At 50.7% G+C, this 18,193-nt stretch overlaps 1 protein-coding gene across 12 annotated transcripts in view; it reads right to left on the bottom strand.

Moving 5' to 3' along the window:
* DLGAP4 (DLG associated protein 4) overlaps positions 1–18,193 on the bottom strand; it is a 170,022-nt gene that overhangs the window by 33,432 nt on the left and 118,397 nt on the right. For 9 of the 12 annotated variants that reach the window (XM_021665844.2, XM_021665843.2, XM_021665842.2 and 6 more), the window contains one exon: positions 1,304–1,665. In XM_021665844.2, coding sequence (XP_021521519.1) covers positions 1,304–1,665 — 362 coding nt within the window. Of the gene's footprint in view, positions 1–1,303; positions 1,666–3,588; positions 3,685–18,193 lie in introns of those variants that run through there. The other 3 variants (XM_021665846.2, XM_021665845.2, XM_064382390.1) reach the window with 2 other exon arrangements.

The raw sequence follows: 18,193 nt of genomic DNA, 5'->3' as shown, positions 1-18,193 counted from the left end.
TGCCCAAAGATCAGGCTACTCGCTGTTTCTGAGAATCCCACCTGTGCAGGGCAGGGGCTGGATACTTAATAAGCCCAGAAAACAGACAGCAGAGTTTCCTGGCCAACTCTCTCCCTGTTTATATGTGGGGAAGCAGAAACTTAGAGCTGCCTCTTGGGGGGGAAACAAATTCAGGCAACTGCAAGAAATTGCTCAGTGAGCCTTGTCTGTTCCATTCAAGCTCCACTTTGTGTCCCATGCTCCTGCATTCCAGTGCTTTGTCATCAGCTGGGCCACAGTCAACTGCGCAGGGGTGGCTGGAGGAGACCGCTGCAGCCTAAGCCACAATGCACAACACCTCATCCTCCTTGATTCACCCCCCTGGGCTTGGGAGGGCCCTGTCTCCCCTGTTGCCCTCACCCACTGTAGCTGCCCCTCCCTCACGGCTCTGAATATACCCTAGTTTGGTCTGCAGCTCCAGCCCGGGCAAGGAGAGTCCACTCAATTTGGATTTAGAGAAACTCTTAAAAACTACAAGGCAGGGCCCAAGTTTTCCCAGCTCAGCAAACAAGACAGATTATTGGTATCGGGTGCATGCAGGAGGTGCAATGAAGCAGTGGAGGGGAAGCTGGCACACCTGCCCTGCCGTGTGCCACAACTATGGAGGGCCTGCTGGCTTTGGCCACCTGGCCCTGGGGAACCATCGCCTGGACTCTATCCCATGGAGGGAGGCACTGAGACCGGCATCGCCCTTCTCAATGACATGGCCTGGTACCTCAAGCCACCTACCTGTCCCCAAGGCCCGAGAGGGCTCTGGGCAAAGTTCCCCTTGAGCAACCCCCATGGCTCAAGGGCCCTGGGTCCTGGGCTCCTGGCCCATCGGCGTCTATGCTTCATGCTGCTCCTGCCGCCAAGCGGGGCTATGGCCTCGCACCCGAGCTGACCTTGGATTAGAGAACTGTTAGGCCAGTCCCGCCTCCCATGGGTTGGCTGGCAGGGCAAAGGGTGGAGTGGACAGACAGACAGTGGACAGGCAAACAGTGGACAGGAGATGGCTGGCTGGGTGTAACTACATTCACTGGGACAACCCACTGGGGGAGCAGAAACACATGCCTGAGGCTGCAGAGCAGCAGCATGTGTGGGCAGATACCAGTGAGATGTGGCTATGGTGGAATTCAGTATGGCCACTTGGGGCTGATCCCCCCAAAATAGAGAGGCAAACCACCTTTTCCCAGGAGACCTAGTGGGCCTCCACCAGATGTAATTACACACAGGCAGGTGCACAGAGCGGGCTGAGGACACAGAGTGCAAAAGGAGCCCCTACTTGTATTCCTATTGATGACAGTTTCCTTTTGGGGGCGGCCTCGGGGTGGGACTCAGAGCTGGTCAGTGTCCCTTGTTCATTTTTCAGAGCTGCATGTTTTGGGGGTGGCTCTGGGGCCTCAGGGGCTGGGGCAACTCCGCCCCGTGTCACGCTGGGCGGTCGGGTACTGCTGTCCAGACTGTCCGATGAGTTGCTCAGGCCCGACTGGCTAGTCACCTCGCTCTTGTGGTCCTGGCTGTCCAGGTAGGTGTCCTGGGCAGATTCGGTACTGCTCTGGACTGTGACTGAGATGAACGGCTTTGAGGTGGTGCGTGGAGGGACCGGTGGTGGGGTCTTCTTATAGGCCACTAGGCATGATGAACCTGCAGATGGATGAGAGAAGGGCAGGGGAGAGGGTGAGATGGCAAAACCTCCAACCTTCTCAAGCCCCTTCCAATGCAGAGGCCCTGCCTGACTTGGCCCTAGCTCTCTGGCCTCAGCTATTCCATCAGCAATGAGGGAGAATCCACACTCAACCTAGGGCATAAGGCACCAGGGGTTCAGGGCATCCTCAGAAACTGGGGACTCTTCAGTCTCTTGGCCTTGTGGAGAGAAGTAGGGGCCAGGTAAGCTTTCTGGGACAGATATACAGCCACATTTCCAGGATTTCTGGAGCAGGAGAACAAGAGTCAAGACATCAACAACCAAGCCAAACACACACAGGCCCTACCCACCCTCATTCAAGACAAAGTCTTGAGGGGATGCTGCCACTGGTCAAAGATCCCACACTTCACAGTCGCACACAAACCTATTATCCAGCTGGGGCATGAGCTAGGTGAGGTGTGTGGGGCCAAAACGCTATGACAGACCTCAAGGTCACTGAGAGACTCTCTGCTCCCCCTGGCCTTTTCCTTCCACACAACCTTCCCTCTCCCCTATTCCCTCTGCTTGTATGCCCCCTTTCCATCTGGTCAGAAATGAACACATCTGGCCAGGTACTGTGGCTCATGCTTGCAATCCCAGCACTTTGGGAGGCCAAGGCGGGTGGATCACCTGAGGTCAGGGGTTTGAGACCAGCCTGACGACATGGAGAAACCCCGTCTCTCCAATACAAAAAATACAAAATTGGCCATGTGCAGTGGCTCATGCCTGTAATCCCAGCACTTTGGGAGGCCGAGGCTGGCGGATCACCTGAGGTTGGGAGTTCGAGACCAGCCTGACCAACATGGAGAAACCCCGTCTCTACTAAAAACACAAAATTAGCTAGGCATGGTGGCACATGCCTGTAATCCCAGCTATTCGGGAGGCTGAGGCAGAAGAATCGCTTGAACATTGGAAGTGGAGGTTGTGGTGAGCTGAGATTGCGCCATTGCATTCCAGCCTGGGCAACAAAAGCAAAACTCTGTCTCGAAAAAAAAAAAAAAAGGCAATCCCCAAATTATATATTTTATGACTCTATTTTTATAACTTTTTTATTTTTGGTAGAGATGGGGTCTCACTATATTGTCTAGGATGGTCTCAAACTCCTGGACTCAAGGGATCCTCCTGCCTCAGCCTCCCAAAATGCTGGGATTATAGATGTGAGCCACTGTGCCTGGCCTATAACATTCTTGAAATGACCTAATTATAAAGATAGAGAACAGATTAGTTGTTGCCAGGGAAGAGGAGGTCACTAGAGAGAAGGTGAAGGGTAGGGCAGGAGGGAAGTAGGTGTGGCTATAAAAGGGTAACAAGAGGGACCCTTGCATGAGGTGATGCAGTAGTTCTGTGTCTTGATTGTGGGGATGGTTATCTGAATAAAATTGCACAGCACTAACACATAAGTGAGCACAAGTGGACCTGGGGAAATCTGAGTAAGACAGCTGGACTGTATCTGTCAATATTCTGGATGTGACAATGTACTACAGTTTTGCAAGATCTTACTATTGAGGGAAACTGGGTGAGGGGTACAAAGAATTCCTTTGTATTATTTCTTATAGCAGCATGTGAATTTACAATTATCAAAAAATTTAAAGAAAATTATTTAAATTAAATTAAAAATAATCCATTGTTCATCCAGTAGACATCTATGAAGCTAAGGCCTTTTTTTTTTTTTTTTTTTTTTTTTTGAAGAAACAAGCTAAGGCATTATACTGAATTCCAGGAAAGCCAGGAGCCCTCATCAGCAGACAAACAGTTCTGCACTGAGTTCTTTGAAAGTAACGCATGCCACGATGTGAAGCCCAGGAAGCTGGATGCTGTGCCTTGTGCCCAGCCTAGTCCGGAAGCAACAAAGTGGTCCGGAGTTCCAAGCCAGGAGCACTTACTTCCTACTATCTGTTCGAAATGTCTCCGTCCTGCTCAGGCCTTGAGAAAAACTGAGGGATTCCCCCAGACAGACACCTGCAATCTCTGGTTACCAACCTAAGAGCAGTGTGCAGGCAGGACAGCCACCTCTCTGGGCCAGAAGAAAGGCAGCAGGGAAGCAGGACGCAGGGCTCAGTTCAAAAGCAGAATGGTGAGAGGAGGGACAGGCCTGCTCAGTGAAAAGGAGCGCCTGCGTTCAGCTGGCCTCAAGGCACAGGCTGAGGGCCAAAAGCTGGGTCATTTACTAAGCTGTGCTCAGCAGCTTTTCGGCTTTGTAGTGTAAGCTTCACAGTGCCTGTGAGGTGGGGATCATGATTATGCCCACTTTGCAGCGGGGCCCATGAAGCTCAGGAAGGTTAGACAACTTGCCCAGAGTTGCAGGAGTAAGCAGCAGCTGCATCTGCTCCCCAGCACGGCCACCTCATTCCGCTCTCCAGGCCTTGGGCCCCTCCTTGCTAGGCTGGGCTGCAGGTGTTTGGGACCTTCACTCATCCCCACACCCCCACAGCATCCTGCTGGGCCCTGGGACCAGTCTGCAGGGGCATACCAACCCAAAATCTGACTGTGGAGAGTAGAAAGGGCCTCAACTGAGGCCCAGTCCTGGCTTCCAGGCTCCTGCTTGCCCTCTGGACTTAATACTCTCATCTGTTCCAGAGGCCAGAGTGGGAGGGGTTCTTACTGGGTCACAGCACACTGTATTCACACAGCCTTTGACAAACTCAAAGCACTGCCCCATTCATCCTGTCCCTCAAGGATCGTGTGGAGCCTCCCATCACTGTGATTTCAGGAAAGATCCCCTCTGAATGCCCTCTCCACTGATGCCTGAAATTCTCTAATTTAAGAGTCATTTTCGTGGTAAGGGTCCAGAAGCCAGGGGGCAGTGTGGAACCAGACTAGCCTGAGTTCAAATCCCAGGTCTGTCACTGACCAGTTGTATGGCTCCAGTTTACTCCTTGTAAAAAGGGTGTGATTATGTAGGCTGCATTGCAGAAGCTAAGGCTGGGCCAGGCCTAGGCTTGGCATGACTTATCATTTCTGGTACAGAGGCAACTGGGCCTGTGGGTAGGGTAGGGCAGGCCAAATTTCTACCACTCCCCAGCCACTGGCAGGGAGTCTGGCTGATTCTCTGACCAGCCCAGGGACAGTTTCCCTCAAGACCTGGACATTTGTTCAGAGCAGCTCTTGAAATCTATGGCCACTAGTGCGCAGCAGAGACAAGAGTAACTCACTGAGGATTTCAGGAAAGGAATGGATTTGTTTGGCCTTAAAAGTCCCAAACAAATGGGGTTTTCTGCCCTAGATCAGAACACTGAAGCCAACCCCACTTCGCTCAAAATGTTGAAGGGGGTATATTCCCTGAGGAGGGAATATAGTTAATATGGGGGAGCAAGAACTGGGTGTGACACCAGAGTTCCTGTTCCCATCTGTGGGGCAGCGATGACACTGTCCATGAAGAGTCTGCATGCAGCATTCACCGGGGTCTGGTGGGGAAGAGGCACACCTTCTTCCCAACGGAAGACAATAGGACTGCCCACAGCCAGGGTCTGGACAAAGGACTGAACCTCCAGCCTTTCTCTCAGAACTGCTGGGCCCAGAGTTCTACTCAGCACCCTCAGAGGCCCTGGGCCCTGGCCCAGGCAGTCATCAAAGGGAAAGTGACCCAGCCAGAAAGCAAGTTCAGGCCTGATTCAGTAAGAGGAAAGTGAGCTTATCTTAGATCCTTTATGTCTCCCAAGGCACACACGGGCCACAGCCACATAAGTGGTGTTGACTAGCAAACAAGATTTTCGGGCTTCAGGGGCTCCCTGGGGGACAGGCACCCCTCAGCTCTGAGTATTGCCTCACTGGAGCAGGAAGATGAGACCTAACCTTGTACAGGAGAGCTCTCATTTCAAGTGTATGAATGCAGGAAATACGGTGAGGAAATACCTCACCCCTACCTCTTCCAGTACCTCACCCCAGCCACTTCCTCCCCCGTTATGGTCTTTACACATACTGTTCTTCTGCCTGGAAGGCTTCCCTCAGCTACTCACAAGTTTCGGAATTTCCTCCTCTGAGAGCCTCCCCTGACTGCCATCTCTTCTTCCACCTGGGAATCTCCATCAGAGCACCGACCACATTAGTCTGTGGGCTTGGAGGAGTCACCTGACAGCTACGGGCCCAGGGCAATTAGGGGAACTCTGTCCTGACAAATCACGCCACATGCCAGGGCTGGGGTTATGCCTCAAGCATGAAGGCTGTCAATAATTTGTTGAAAGAGAAAATGAACCTCAGTATCACTACAAAAACCCTCAGTTGCCAAAAACCCAGATTATCTGGTCCTATAGCAAAGGCTCCCAACACTTTAGTATTCAAGGTCCTAGGGCTCCTCCCAAACCTGAGCCCTTTCTGCTTGGTCCCTGCCCATCCATTTCGGCAGCTTCATCTCATGCCCCTCCTGCCCCTCAGCATACCCCTTCTAGCTTCAGAGAACCAAGTGCACAGTGCACCATTCCCAAACACACCAACCTCCATGCATCGAAGCCTTTAAAGTGCATGGGTTTCTGCTGGAGCCCCCTTCCCCCGTCCTCCAGGCTTCCTGTTGTCCTGCCAGCCCCTCCACCTCTAGCTTTGTCTGGCCCATGCCGGTCGGGCACTCGCCTTTCTCAAGCATCAGTTGGAGCACTCGGGGCTGTGGTCATGTCCCCCAACTGAGTGTGTCCCATGTGTGCTGGCAGCCCAGTGCCCAGCCTAGAGGGTGCAAAGCCATCATTTGCCAATTAAACTATAGTGCAGGGGTGTCCAATCTTTTGTCTTCCCTGGACCACACTGGAAGAATTGTCTTGGGCCACACATAAAATACACTAACAATAGCTGACGAACTAAGAAAAAAAAAAAGTCATGATATTTTAAGGAAGTTTATGAATTTGTGTTGGGCTGCATTCAAAGCCATCCTGGGCTGCAAGTGGCCTGTAGGCTGCAGGTTGGACAAGCTTGCTATAGAGGGAGGCAAGTGCCCCAGAGATCCAAGATGTTGGAACTGAGGAGCCTTGCATCCTCCAGGATGTGATCACTGTCCCTCTGCCCTGGGGAGATGCTCTACATGCCACAATTTACAACAGGACACATGAGTCCAACTCTGCTCATTCAGTCTGGAAAACTGGATTTGCCCAGGAAGCTAGGGAGTGAGCACCCTCCAGTATGACTGTGTCCTCCAGCTGGTCCTTATGCATATTTTAAAAGATCCTGAGTGAATCGCCTGCTACACCCCGGCATGCAGAACCACCCATCCCCATGGGCTGCATGCTTGCCTCTCCCAGCCCCCTCAGCCATGCAGGTCCTTCATGCCACAGCCCACGAGCCAGTTGTGCGATGCATCCTCTGTGCAGCCTGCTCCCAGCCCCAGACATCTAGCACAGCCTCCCTGCCTCTCAGCACCTAACTCTTTGCTCCTTCTAAAGAGAAACTTCCTTTATGTCATTATTTCTGCCTTCTACCTCAAGATTTTATCCTCTAAACTGTATCAGGTCAGAATGAATTTGTTTCTGCATTTTGTTTTTTAATGTAAAGGCATATAAGATGGTCAACTAGGCCTCATGCCTGCTGGCTCCCAGATGTCTGAGCCTGGCAGGGGGCAAAGGAGAGGAAGTCTAGACTCCTCAAGAGGAACAGATGCCAGGGGGCCACAGACAATGTGGGAGCCATGGCACAGGCTTTACAGTGAAGGCAATGGGGCCCAGCTCAAGGCCCGCCATGAATGGATTAAGCTGACCCCAAAGACAGGCAGACTCCCTTAACTCCCTTTGCTGGTACTGCCAAGCTAGGGAAAAGGCTCATTAGTGGAAAGGCTGAGGGCTGGTAAGATCCCACTCCCTCTCTCAGCCAGCAAGTAACCTGTCAAACTATGCAGCTAAATTGGGCAACTTGTCTGTGTGCTATAGTAAAACAGCTCAGACTCCCATCCACCCAGCCTCAAATCCCTCCCTCCTTTCCTCCAAGGCAGAAGGAGCTGAGAAGAGAATTCCAAGCAGCTAGGTCAGGATCAGGGACAGATTGTCCTCTCAAAGCCACTTCTGTTGACAGTCCATATAACCCTCTCCTTTCCCAATGTTTCAGTCTGAAAGCCACCTCCCTCACTGTGGCTTAAGAATTAGCAACATCGAACTTTACTTTCAAACTCCAGCAAGAGGGGCTGGCAGGCACTCTCATGGCAGCATCCTCCCAAGTCCTTCTGGGGATCCTCCTCTGCCCCCCACAACCAGGCCCCTCCCATCCTTACCTTTTCCCCCTCATTTGAAGCCAGCCTCCCTGAGACTACCACAGGTGCCCCCTGGCCTTCTGACCTCCTGTCCCTCTTCCACCCTAGCCATTTGAGGAATCCAATCATGTCACTGCTTGACTGTAACCATTCAATGGTTTGTAGACATGGAACAAACCCTTTAGTGGGGGTATTCAGGGCCTCCAGAATCTGCAGCTACTTCAGACCCCAACATCCACAGAAGCCAACAAGTTAAAAAGCTGTCAGACAGGCTGGGCATGGTGGCTTATGTCTGTAATCCCAGCACTTTGGGAGGCTGAGGCGGGTGGATCACTTGAGGTTGGGCATTCAAGACCAGCCTGATCAACATGGAGAAACCCCGTCTCTACTAAAAATACAAAATTAGCAGGGTGTAGTGGTGCATGCCTGTAATCCCAGCTACTCAAGAGGCTGAGGCAGGAGAATTGCTTGAATCTGGGAGGTTACAGTCGCGGTGAGCCGAGATCATGCCATTGCACTCCAGCCTGGGCAACAAGAGTGAAACTCCGTCTCAAAAAAAAAAAAAAAAAGGTGTCAGATTGGTGAAGACAAAGCCATAAAGCTCACGGAGCTAGCTCTGTCCTTGGAGCCTGTTCCAGAAGCCAGGATGCACTCCTATCGGTAATGATTCTGATGCTAACAGCTGACCTTACTGAGTGCTGACCATGGCCAGGCCTGAGCAAGTGCTTCATATAGTTGATCCTAGTTACTCACTAATTCTATATGTGCAAAACTACCTACTCACTTGAATTTACTTGCAAAACTGGCACTTGAGGGGCTTGCAGACATGTGCCCACTGACACATCCCCAGCTGAGGTCGAACAGGGTGACACTCCACCTTCTCACTGCAGCTCTCATACTATAAACAAGTATCCTTTCCTCTGATCTATTTAGTGCTATACTTTTCCCATTTGTGAGCTTTCTGTTGGTGACTTCACTGTTTAAAATGGCCCCACATAGTGCTGAAGCGCTGCCCCGTGTTCTCAGTGCAAGAAGGTTGTGATGTCCCTTATGGAGAAAGTGTTAGGTACACTTCATCCATTCATGAGTCATAGTGCTGCTGGCCATGAGTTCAGTGTTAATGAATCATTAGTATATTAAGTAAAGAATCTTTTGGCCAGGCGCAGTGGCTCATGCCTGTAATCCCAGCACTTTGGGAGGCCAAGGCGGGCAGATCACTTGAGGTCAGGAGTTTGAGACCAGCCTGGCCAACATAGCAAAACTCTGTCTCTACTGAAAATACAAAAATTAGCTGGGTGTGGTGCTGGGTGCCTGTAGTCCCAGCTACTTGGGAGGCTGAGGTGGGAGAATCACTTGAACTTGGGAGGCAGAGGGTGCAGTGAGCCGAGATTGCACCGCTGCACACTTTAGCCTGGGCAACAAGAGTAAGACCCTGTCTTAAAAAAAAAAAAAAAAAAAAAAAATACTCTCAACAGAGACACACATAAAACAAGGTTATGGATTGATTAGTTGGTGGAAACATTATGACCACAGGCTTGCAGTGACCCTATATTGCCCAGAAGAGCAATGGTTTAGCGTTCACTATGACTCTGTTAATATAACTATAGTGAATAATGAGAATCTACTTTAGCTATCCTTTAGCTGACTAAATGCTCAAAACCAGTATGTATAAGGGAGGTTCCCATTTCTCAAATGTAAATGCGCCATCTTACAGAGAGGTGGAGATTCGCCTGCACTCACATCCCAGCTAGGCAGTGAGAAGCTGCGGCCTGAACCTGAGGTGCCTAAAGGCTGACGATTACCTAATGGCCACTTTGCTGCACTAACTGCCCTGAACACGGCAGTTGTTTCACGCATAAAAATAGGATGTGATACTCAATGTGCTCTGGGTAGGAGCCAAGACACTGACAGGCATGAGGTACTTTTTGATCTTGGGGTAGGCCCATGCCAATCTTGTTACCATGGTTTCTGGATGAAGGAGAAAGTGACTGCCTCCTGGGAGAGTATGGGGGCCTTTCTGGAAGACACTAAGGTTGCTTGTGTCTGGATGGGTGGCCAGAGTCACTGAGTGGAAGGAAATGCAGAGCTTTCTGGTGAAGGGAACCTCTGTGAGCAAAGGAGCAGGGCAGGACAGCCCCACTGCATGGGAAGACAGATACTGAGTGGGGCAAGTTTGGCAAAATGTAACTTAGTTACCTTAGTTGGTGGAGGGAGGATAGGGATTGAAGCAAGGAGATCCAAGGAAGGCTGCCTCCTCTCAGACAGGATCTTCAGCTTCCTGGGGCTGCTCTAAGCAGCAGTGGGAACAGAGGCATCTTCCTCCTGCCTATAGCATCACATTCCTCATGAAGTCCCTCCAGACATGGCAGAGGATTTTACAGTACACAGGCACTGACAAGAGCTAGGAGGGAGTATCACCTACTATCTGAAGAGTCCCAGTGCACTAGGCAGCTCTGCTGGTGAGTGCCAAGGCCATTCAAGCTGAGTGTGTCCAGAATGAATCTGAATCCTCTCCTCCTCCACATCAGCCTTGCTCTCCCAGAGAGGGGACCCTGAACACTCAGTTATCCACTCCAGAAGGCTGGGAATTCCCACCTGCTCCTTTCACCCTCCTCCATCTGCAAAGCCTTACTCCTCTACCACAAAAACACATCTAACAGAGACCAGCTTCTCTCTACCCCCACAGGCCTGGTCTTTTGCCTCCCTGCTCTCTCTCTGGCGCATCTTACCCATAATCACTCCTGGAACCCTGACAGTTTTTAAAAGGTCAAACTGGATTACTTCTCCCATTTTCTAAAGTTTTTCAAAAGCTCCCCCATTCCGGGCTGGGTGAGGTGGCTCATGCCTGTAATCCCAGCACTTTGGGAGACTGAGGTGAGTGGACCACCTGAGGTCAGGAGTTCGCAACCAGCCTGGCCAACATGGTAAAACCCTGTCTCTACTAAAAATACAAAAAGTTAGCTGGGCATGGTGATGCACACCTGTAATCCCAGCTACTCAGGAGGCTGAGACAGGAGATTCACTTGAACCTGGGAGGCAGGGTGGAGGTTGCAGTGAGCCGAGACTGCGTCACTGCACTCTGGCCTGGGCAACAACAGCAAAACTCCGTGTCAAAATTTTAAAAAAGTGCCGGGCGCGGTGGCTCACGCCTATAATCCCGGCACTTTGGGAGGCCGAGGTGGGTGGATCACGAGGTCAAGAGATCGAGACCATCCTGGTCAACATGGTGAAACCCCGTCTCTACTAAAAATACAAAAAATTAGCTGGGAATGGTGGCGCGTGCCTGTAATCCCAGCTACTCAGGAGGCTGAGGCAGGAGAACTGCCTGAACCCAGGAGGCGGAGGTTGCAGTGAGCTGAGATCGCGCCATTGCACACCAGCCTGGGTAACAAGAGCGAAACTCCGTCTCAAAAAAAAAAAAAAAATTAAAAAAAAAAAAGGCTCCCCACTCCATGCAGAATAAAATCCACATTGCTCACCTGGGCCTACAATAGGAACTGGCTCACCCTTCCTCATTCCATTCTAGCTACACCATGCTTTTGCTGTTCCTCAAATGCTCCAAGCATGCTCCCATGTGGGGCCTTCGGACCCGCTGTGCCCTGTCTGAAACAAACTTCATCCTCATGTTGGCATGCCTGCTCCTTCTCATCATGATTTTGGGTCCCAGCTCAAGTGGCACGTTTTCAGTGAAGGCCTCTTTGACCACCCTGTCTAAAGCTGTTATTCTTTCATTAAGGACCCTGCTTGTTTCATTCAAGCACTGGTCACTTATCAGCTCACGTGTCTTTGGCCTCTCTCTGCTACCAGACAGGGAACCTATCTGATACAGGTCCCTGATGGTGGGGACTTTGAGTATCCCATATAATCATGGTGCTTTCTCAGTACCAGGCCCAATACATTGTTGGGCTCAGTAAATACTTATTTACTGAATGAACAAATCCCTGTTGGACAACTGGGTAAACAGAGGCACAGGGAAGCAGAATGACTTATTCCTGGCCTTCCAGTTTGGATCTAATGCCCAGGGCCAGGGCTTTGACCTCCCTTCAGATTACCTGCCTCCACACACAGAGAAGCACAGTCTGGTGGGAGGTAGAGCCTTGAGCAAATCTGCTTGAAGCTGGGCAATGAAGCTGTGGGAATGAGAGTGCAAGAAATCGTTGGCACCGAGCACTGCAAAGTGTGTGCAAAACAATCATTTCTGAAAGGTGGCAGAGAAAGCACATTGTGCTTCTAGCAACACTTTCCAGGCAACATGTATCATTTGTATAGATTTAAGAGAATCATTACTGAGGCCTGGGCCAGGCGCTACTTTATCTTGACACAGCTCTGGGAGGAGAGGTAATTATCACTGACACTTTATAGATGGGAGAAGAAGCTTTTTACTTTTATGAGTGTCAGTGCAGAAAGCTCTGCTTTGCAAGGCCAGGCTGCCGGGATCTAAAATCAGTGCTGGCCATGGTGGGCTGTGTACTCTGCACAGGGCCTGAGTCCCTATTTGGACTTAGTTTCCACAGCTGTAAACTAAGTGGGTTGGTCCTGAATGGGGGCCACAGTTCAGATGTGTACAGGGCATTGGCCGTTTCTGGCTCACAGCTGCCATGTTGGAGGCCTGGGCCCAGCATCTGTCAAGCTGCCAAATGTGCTGGAAATCTGGATTTAAAAATATATGTTTCAAATTAGCTAGCAGATTTTTTTTTTTAAGACAGGTTCTGACTCTATCATGGCTCACTACAACCCTGACGTCTGGGCTCGAATGATTCTCCCACCTCAGTCTCCCAAGTAGCTGGGGCCACATGTGTGCGCCACCATGCCTGGTTCATTTTTAATATTTTGTAGAGATGGGGTCTCACTATATTGCCCAGGCTGGTCTCAAACTCCTAGTCTCAAGCAATCCTCTGGACTTGGCTTCCAAAAGTGCTGGGATTACTGGCGTGAGCCACCTTGCCTGGCCAAAGAAAAGAATTTGAATGTTCCCAGCATATAGAAACATGTTTAAGGTGATGGATATCCTAATTACTCTTATTTGATCATTACACATTATATGGATGTATTAAAATACCACATCTACCCTGAAAATATGTACATCATGTATCAACAGAAAAACCATTTGAGGAACACTCAACAGAAAAAAACAATCAATTGGCAAAAAAAACTCTGAATTTTCAAATGGTGTTAATTAATTCATAACTTTAAGAACTACTATGCAGGTGTGAGTGTAGCGGCAGTGGCCCATGGCACATGAATCTATAACTGCCACAGCAGCTGCCCCAGACCTCCTTGCTCCTTCTGGGGCTCCAGCCCCCTCCCCTGCTCCCCAGGAAGCCTGTCCCTAAGAGCCTACTCTCAGAAAGGCAGGAGCCCTGTGGGAATCTTGAGGTAGGGGTAGCAGGAGGAACTTCTACTGGTATCTCGGTTCCGGCTGCGTGAAAGCAGAGAAAGTTCCTTCTGGCCGGAAGGCCAGGTCTGGTTTCAGGCTCTTGGCACCAGGTCACAGGCGGCAGGAGAGCTGTATCCAGAGTGCAGACAGCTACCCGCCTTCAGGGGCCTGGAGCAGTGGCCTAAGAGGGACCTGCTCTGTTGCCAGGGCAATGCCTCCATCCCACCCCCAGCTGCTCCTTAGGAGAGCTGTTCACTCCCCAGTTGGGGTCAAGGGTGTGAGGGGCTGTTTTCCTGACATGTTTGGGCCACAGGAGTGGGGGAAGGGGTTAAGCAATGCCTCTAGGCACACCCACAGTCCAGGGCAGCAGGTTCTCAGTGGTTGGGAATATGTCTGCTGGCTGGGAAACTTCAGAAGCTCCATGGCATCTCCCACTGACAGAGGGATGGGATGTGAACTGGCCTAGCAAGAAGCACTTTAATTGTATCGGCTCACCAACTCTTCACCAGGCCTACCATTCTGATTTCAAAGAGAAAAAACAAACAAAGGCTCAGAGAAGTGAATAGCCCAGGGTTACATAGACAGGAAGTGGAAAAGCCAGGATCTGAGCCCAGGCTTTCAGTCCACAACCAGCACGTTTAGCTGCTCCTTGGCCACACCCTCTAGGGCTGGGAGTTGGGTGCCACCTGCCAGAGCCTGGCTGAGATCCTAGCCAGGACAGTTCCCCAGTCAAGGCCTATATGGGCCCTTATTCCTAGGGTCCTCAGGCAGGGTTTGACTATTTCCTGAGTGGGTTAGAGGGTGGCAGCTCTGGCTCTGCTGACCATGAGAACACGGACCTAGTGACCCCTGGTGCAGAATTCCAGCACATGACTAAGGTGCCCACCCTGCCTGTGACAGCTGCTGCTCACTGTCCTCCTGCAGATCCTGGTCTCAGACACATGGCCCACATGCTCTGACTCTCACCAGGAATACCAGAATCGCTGACATGGGTTCCCAGCCTCTCAGGACTTCAGCTTGGCTGAGTCTCATTCTGGGGATTCCCAAGGGGGCCTGGGGAAGGTTCTTTGGACTCTCACCGACCCCAGGTCTCTAAGAGCAGCTCCGTTTCCCCTTTTTTCTCTGTACAGAATTCCCACATGGTTATTCTGAGACCTACCAGACTAATTCACTCTCTCATAGTACACATGGAAAAGGATAAGGAGGGCAAATGCACTTGCTGAGGATCTGGCAGCAGAGCAGAAACCCTTGCCTGGGGCTCTGAGCGTGGGAATGTTTCTGGTTTACCCCCAGCCTGGAGAGCACCAGCTCCAGGCATTCAGGGAGGCACTCTCCTGTGGCTGAGCCCCACCTCCTCCAGCCCCTGACCACGGACCCCCAAACAGCATGTCCAAACAGCACGTCATTTCTGAAAAACCATTTCTACCACCACTGCAACCATATCCAGTAAGCAGCTTGTCAGGAAACATCCACTCCTTGCCCATTCTGTATTGGAATCTGCCACAAACATCATTTTATCTATCCTCAGAGACCCACCTGCAGAGTCTGCTCTGCCAAGAGCTCTGCTCAGTGGCCTCTGCGCCACCCCACCCTGGACACCTTATTACCATCATCCCTAGGAGCCCACTTTAAAGACATGGTAGCTCCCAAGCTACTGTTACTAAATCACGATCTTGCTGTATATTAAAACTATAACCACTTGGCCAGGCACAGTGGCTCATGCCTGTAATCTCAGCACTTTGGGAGGCTGAGGCAGGAGGATCACTTGAGGTCAGGAGTTTGAGACCAGACTGGACAACATGGTGAAATCCCATCTCTACTAAAAATACAAAAATTAGCCGGTAAATACAAAAATTAGCTGGACATGGTGTCTCACACCTGTACTCCTAGCTAGTCAGGAGGCTGAGGTGTGAGGATTGCTTGAACCCAGGAAGCAGAGGTTGCAGTGAGCCAAGATCATGCCACTGCACTCTAGCACTCCAGCTTGGATGACAGAGCGAGACCCTGTCTCAAAAAAAAACCAAAAAAAACCAAAAAACCCAAACCCCTAGAAGGCAGTGCGAGTGAGCAGGAGAAGCTGGCCAGTTACAGAGCTGCCTCGGCTCCAGTCCAATGCAAAAACTTGACATGTGCAGCCCGTTTGGTCTGGTGAAGGACTGAGGGTAGAGAATGCAAAATGTGACTTTTCAAATACGATTTGGCTTTTCAAATATTGCCTCTATCATACAAGTTTTGCTGCTAACTTCCCAAAGCCTTAAGATCCCCAGGAGCCCAGCCTGGGAAGTACTACTTGAAAAGAGCCTCAAAAAATCTACCCTCACTTCGGGAGGGCTGACGGCAAACCCTGGTGATAGGTCACAAAAGCCCGGCTTTCACAAACTGTCACAGGTCCTGTGTCCACTGTGCAAAGCCAGACGCTGCCAGGCCCTGTGCACCTCGATTGCTGGCCTCTTTCACTATTCTGAATGACCAAGCGAATCCCAGAATAGAAAGGCAGTGTTAACAGGCTCATTCACTGGGCCTGGAGTGGCAGGTGGTATATCAGGTGACAGGAGCAGGAGCCAAGATCCCTGGGCAGCCAAGAGTCGAGATGAGACTAATAGTGCAGGACTGAATGGGGAAAACCATGAGTTCACTTCAGGTCAGCAGAGGTAATGCTGCCTGCCCCTGTGCCAGGCAGGTCCTGGGGACAGAGACGGAGGAAAGGAGAGGTTTTTTTTCCCTCAGAGCTTATGTTAAGACCCTGAGTTTGGGATCCCAAGTGAGACAATTACACAAGAAAAGCAGCATAAGTGAAAAAATGGCTTAGCGATGCCAGCTGACCACAGATACTGTTGGAGGCTGCACTGTTACAGCAAAGTCACAGGACCAGAGAGGGAGCAGTCCCCACTGAACTTTGGATAACACTGAGGGTGTCATAGGTAATTCCGGGCAAGGGATATCATCAAACTGGAGCCTGACGACAGAAGGCGATCCACACAGGGAGAAATCTCAACTCCATCCCATTCCACCAAGTGCTTATTTACAAGGGGAAAGCCATGCACAGGGCCAGCTGCTAGGGACCCAGGATGAGTAGTCCTGAAAAGCCTCCTCCACTAACTGGGCACTGTGGCAGTCATATGGAGTGGCATGAGAAAGCCCAGGACTGATTCGACAAGAGTGATTAGTGTGTCTGGGACGGACTTGTCACAAATAGGGTGTGTGACACATGTGCACCAAAAGTTTTGCCTAGTGTAAAGTGAAGGATGGTTTGGAGACACTAGGATGGTCATCCTGGAGAAGAGAGACAATTTAAAAAGGCATGGCTACTTACTGTCCTCAAACACCTGAAAGTCTGTCAAATACACATGTGGCCCCAGAGGGTCACACTACAAGCTGAGAAAAGGGCTCACAGAGCTGCTGCCAATCCCAGGCCTTCCAGGGACTCTGCATGCCCGAGGGGAAAAGGAAGGTGGGGATTCTTAATGGGAAGTAGACTTTGCCTAATTAAGGAGCCTTCTAAGAAGCAGAGCTGGCTAAAGATGGAAGAAGGGCCTAGAAAATGGCCAGCCAGGCTAGATGTAGGCAGGATGGATGCCAGGGAAACTTAAGTCCCCATGGGTATGAGCGTTAACATTTCTACCAGGCCTGAGACGCTTTTTCTTTGCCCGCCAACTTTACATCCAGTTCTGGATGTGATGTTGGACATCATCTTTGTGTGCATGACATTCATAGTTCAACTTTTTTTTTTTTTGAGACAGGGTCTCATTCTGTCATCCAGGCGGGAGTGTAGTGGTGTGATCACAGCTCACTGCAGCCTTGACAGCCCATGCTCAAGCAATTCTCTCACCTCAGCCTTCTGAGTAACTGGGACCACAGGCGTGTGCCACCATGCCTGGCTAATTTTTTTAGTTTTTGTAGAGATGAGGTCTCACTATGTCTCCCATGCTGGACTTGAACTCCTGGGCTTAAGCAATTTTCCCACCTAGCCTCCTGAAGGGCTGGGATTACAGGTGTTAGTCATCGTGACCAGCCAACTTTTTGTTTAGAGACAAGGCTTCGCTCTGTCACCCAGGCTAGAGTACAGGGTGTGATCATAGTTCACTGTAGCTTCAACTTCCTGGGCTCAAGTGATCCTCCCACCTCAGCCTCCTGAGTAGCTAGGACTACAGTACATACCACCATCCCTAATTTTTTTAATTTTAATTTTTTGTAGAGACAGGGTCTTGCTATGTTGCCCAGAATGATCTCAAACTCCTGGGCTCAAGCCATCATCCCACTTTGGTCTCCCAAGTGCTGAGATTAAAGGTGTGAGCCACCACGTCTGGCCTTTCTTCCCCCCACCTCCAGAGAATTGCTATCAACAAACAGCGAAAGAATGGAGAACGTCCACACAGCCTAGCCACATGGGAAATGTTGCGAGGACTAACACCAGGGCTTCAGATAGCAAAGTCAGGAAGTAAAACACCTTCATGTGGGAAGTCTAGCTGCACAAAAGCTCCCATCTAAGATGATAAATCCATCCTGAGAATATGAGATTAGCTGATACTTGCTCCCCCGCCCTCCTCAAAATATCTGCTATGACAGAAACTGCCAGTAGGTTAGGAATCCCTGGAACTAGCCTTCATTCACTGTATGACTTAGGCTCCTGGGCCTGAATTTCTTCCATCTATAAAATGAGAATAATGCTGGCTTGCCTGGTTGTCTGCCCTAGGACTGCTGCGAGTTTCCTGAGAAGACAGGTGGGAAAGAGCTGGGCAAGTGAGGAACTGTCATTACAAATGCCTGAGGAGCCTATACATCTCCCGAGCAAAGTGCCCACAGAGCTGCTGCCCAATCCCAGGCCCTCCAGGGACTCTGTGCTCTGGAGGCTGAGGATTTCTGGCCTGGTGCAGAAATTAGGGGTCTCATCCTCTCCAAGGACTGAGTTCAGGAAGGTTCAGTGCCCTGCCCAGTACCCACAACCATCCAG

Source organism: Aotus nancymaae, unplaced genomic scaffold (assembly GCF_030222135.1).
Source record: "Aotus nancymaae isolate 86718 unplaced genomic scaffold, 86718_ANA_hifiasm-v0.15.2.pri h1tg000029l, whole genome shotgun sequence".
Lineage (NCBI taxonomy): Eukaryota > Metazoa > Chordata > Mammalia > Primates > Aotidae > Aotus > Aotus nancymaae.
The sequence above is the reverse complement of the archived record's forward strand: the minus strand, read 5'-3'. Positions and strand labels throughout refer to the sequence as shown.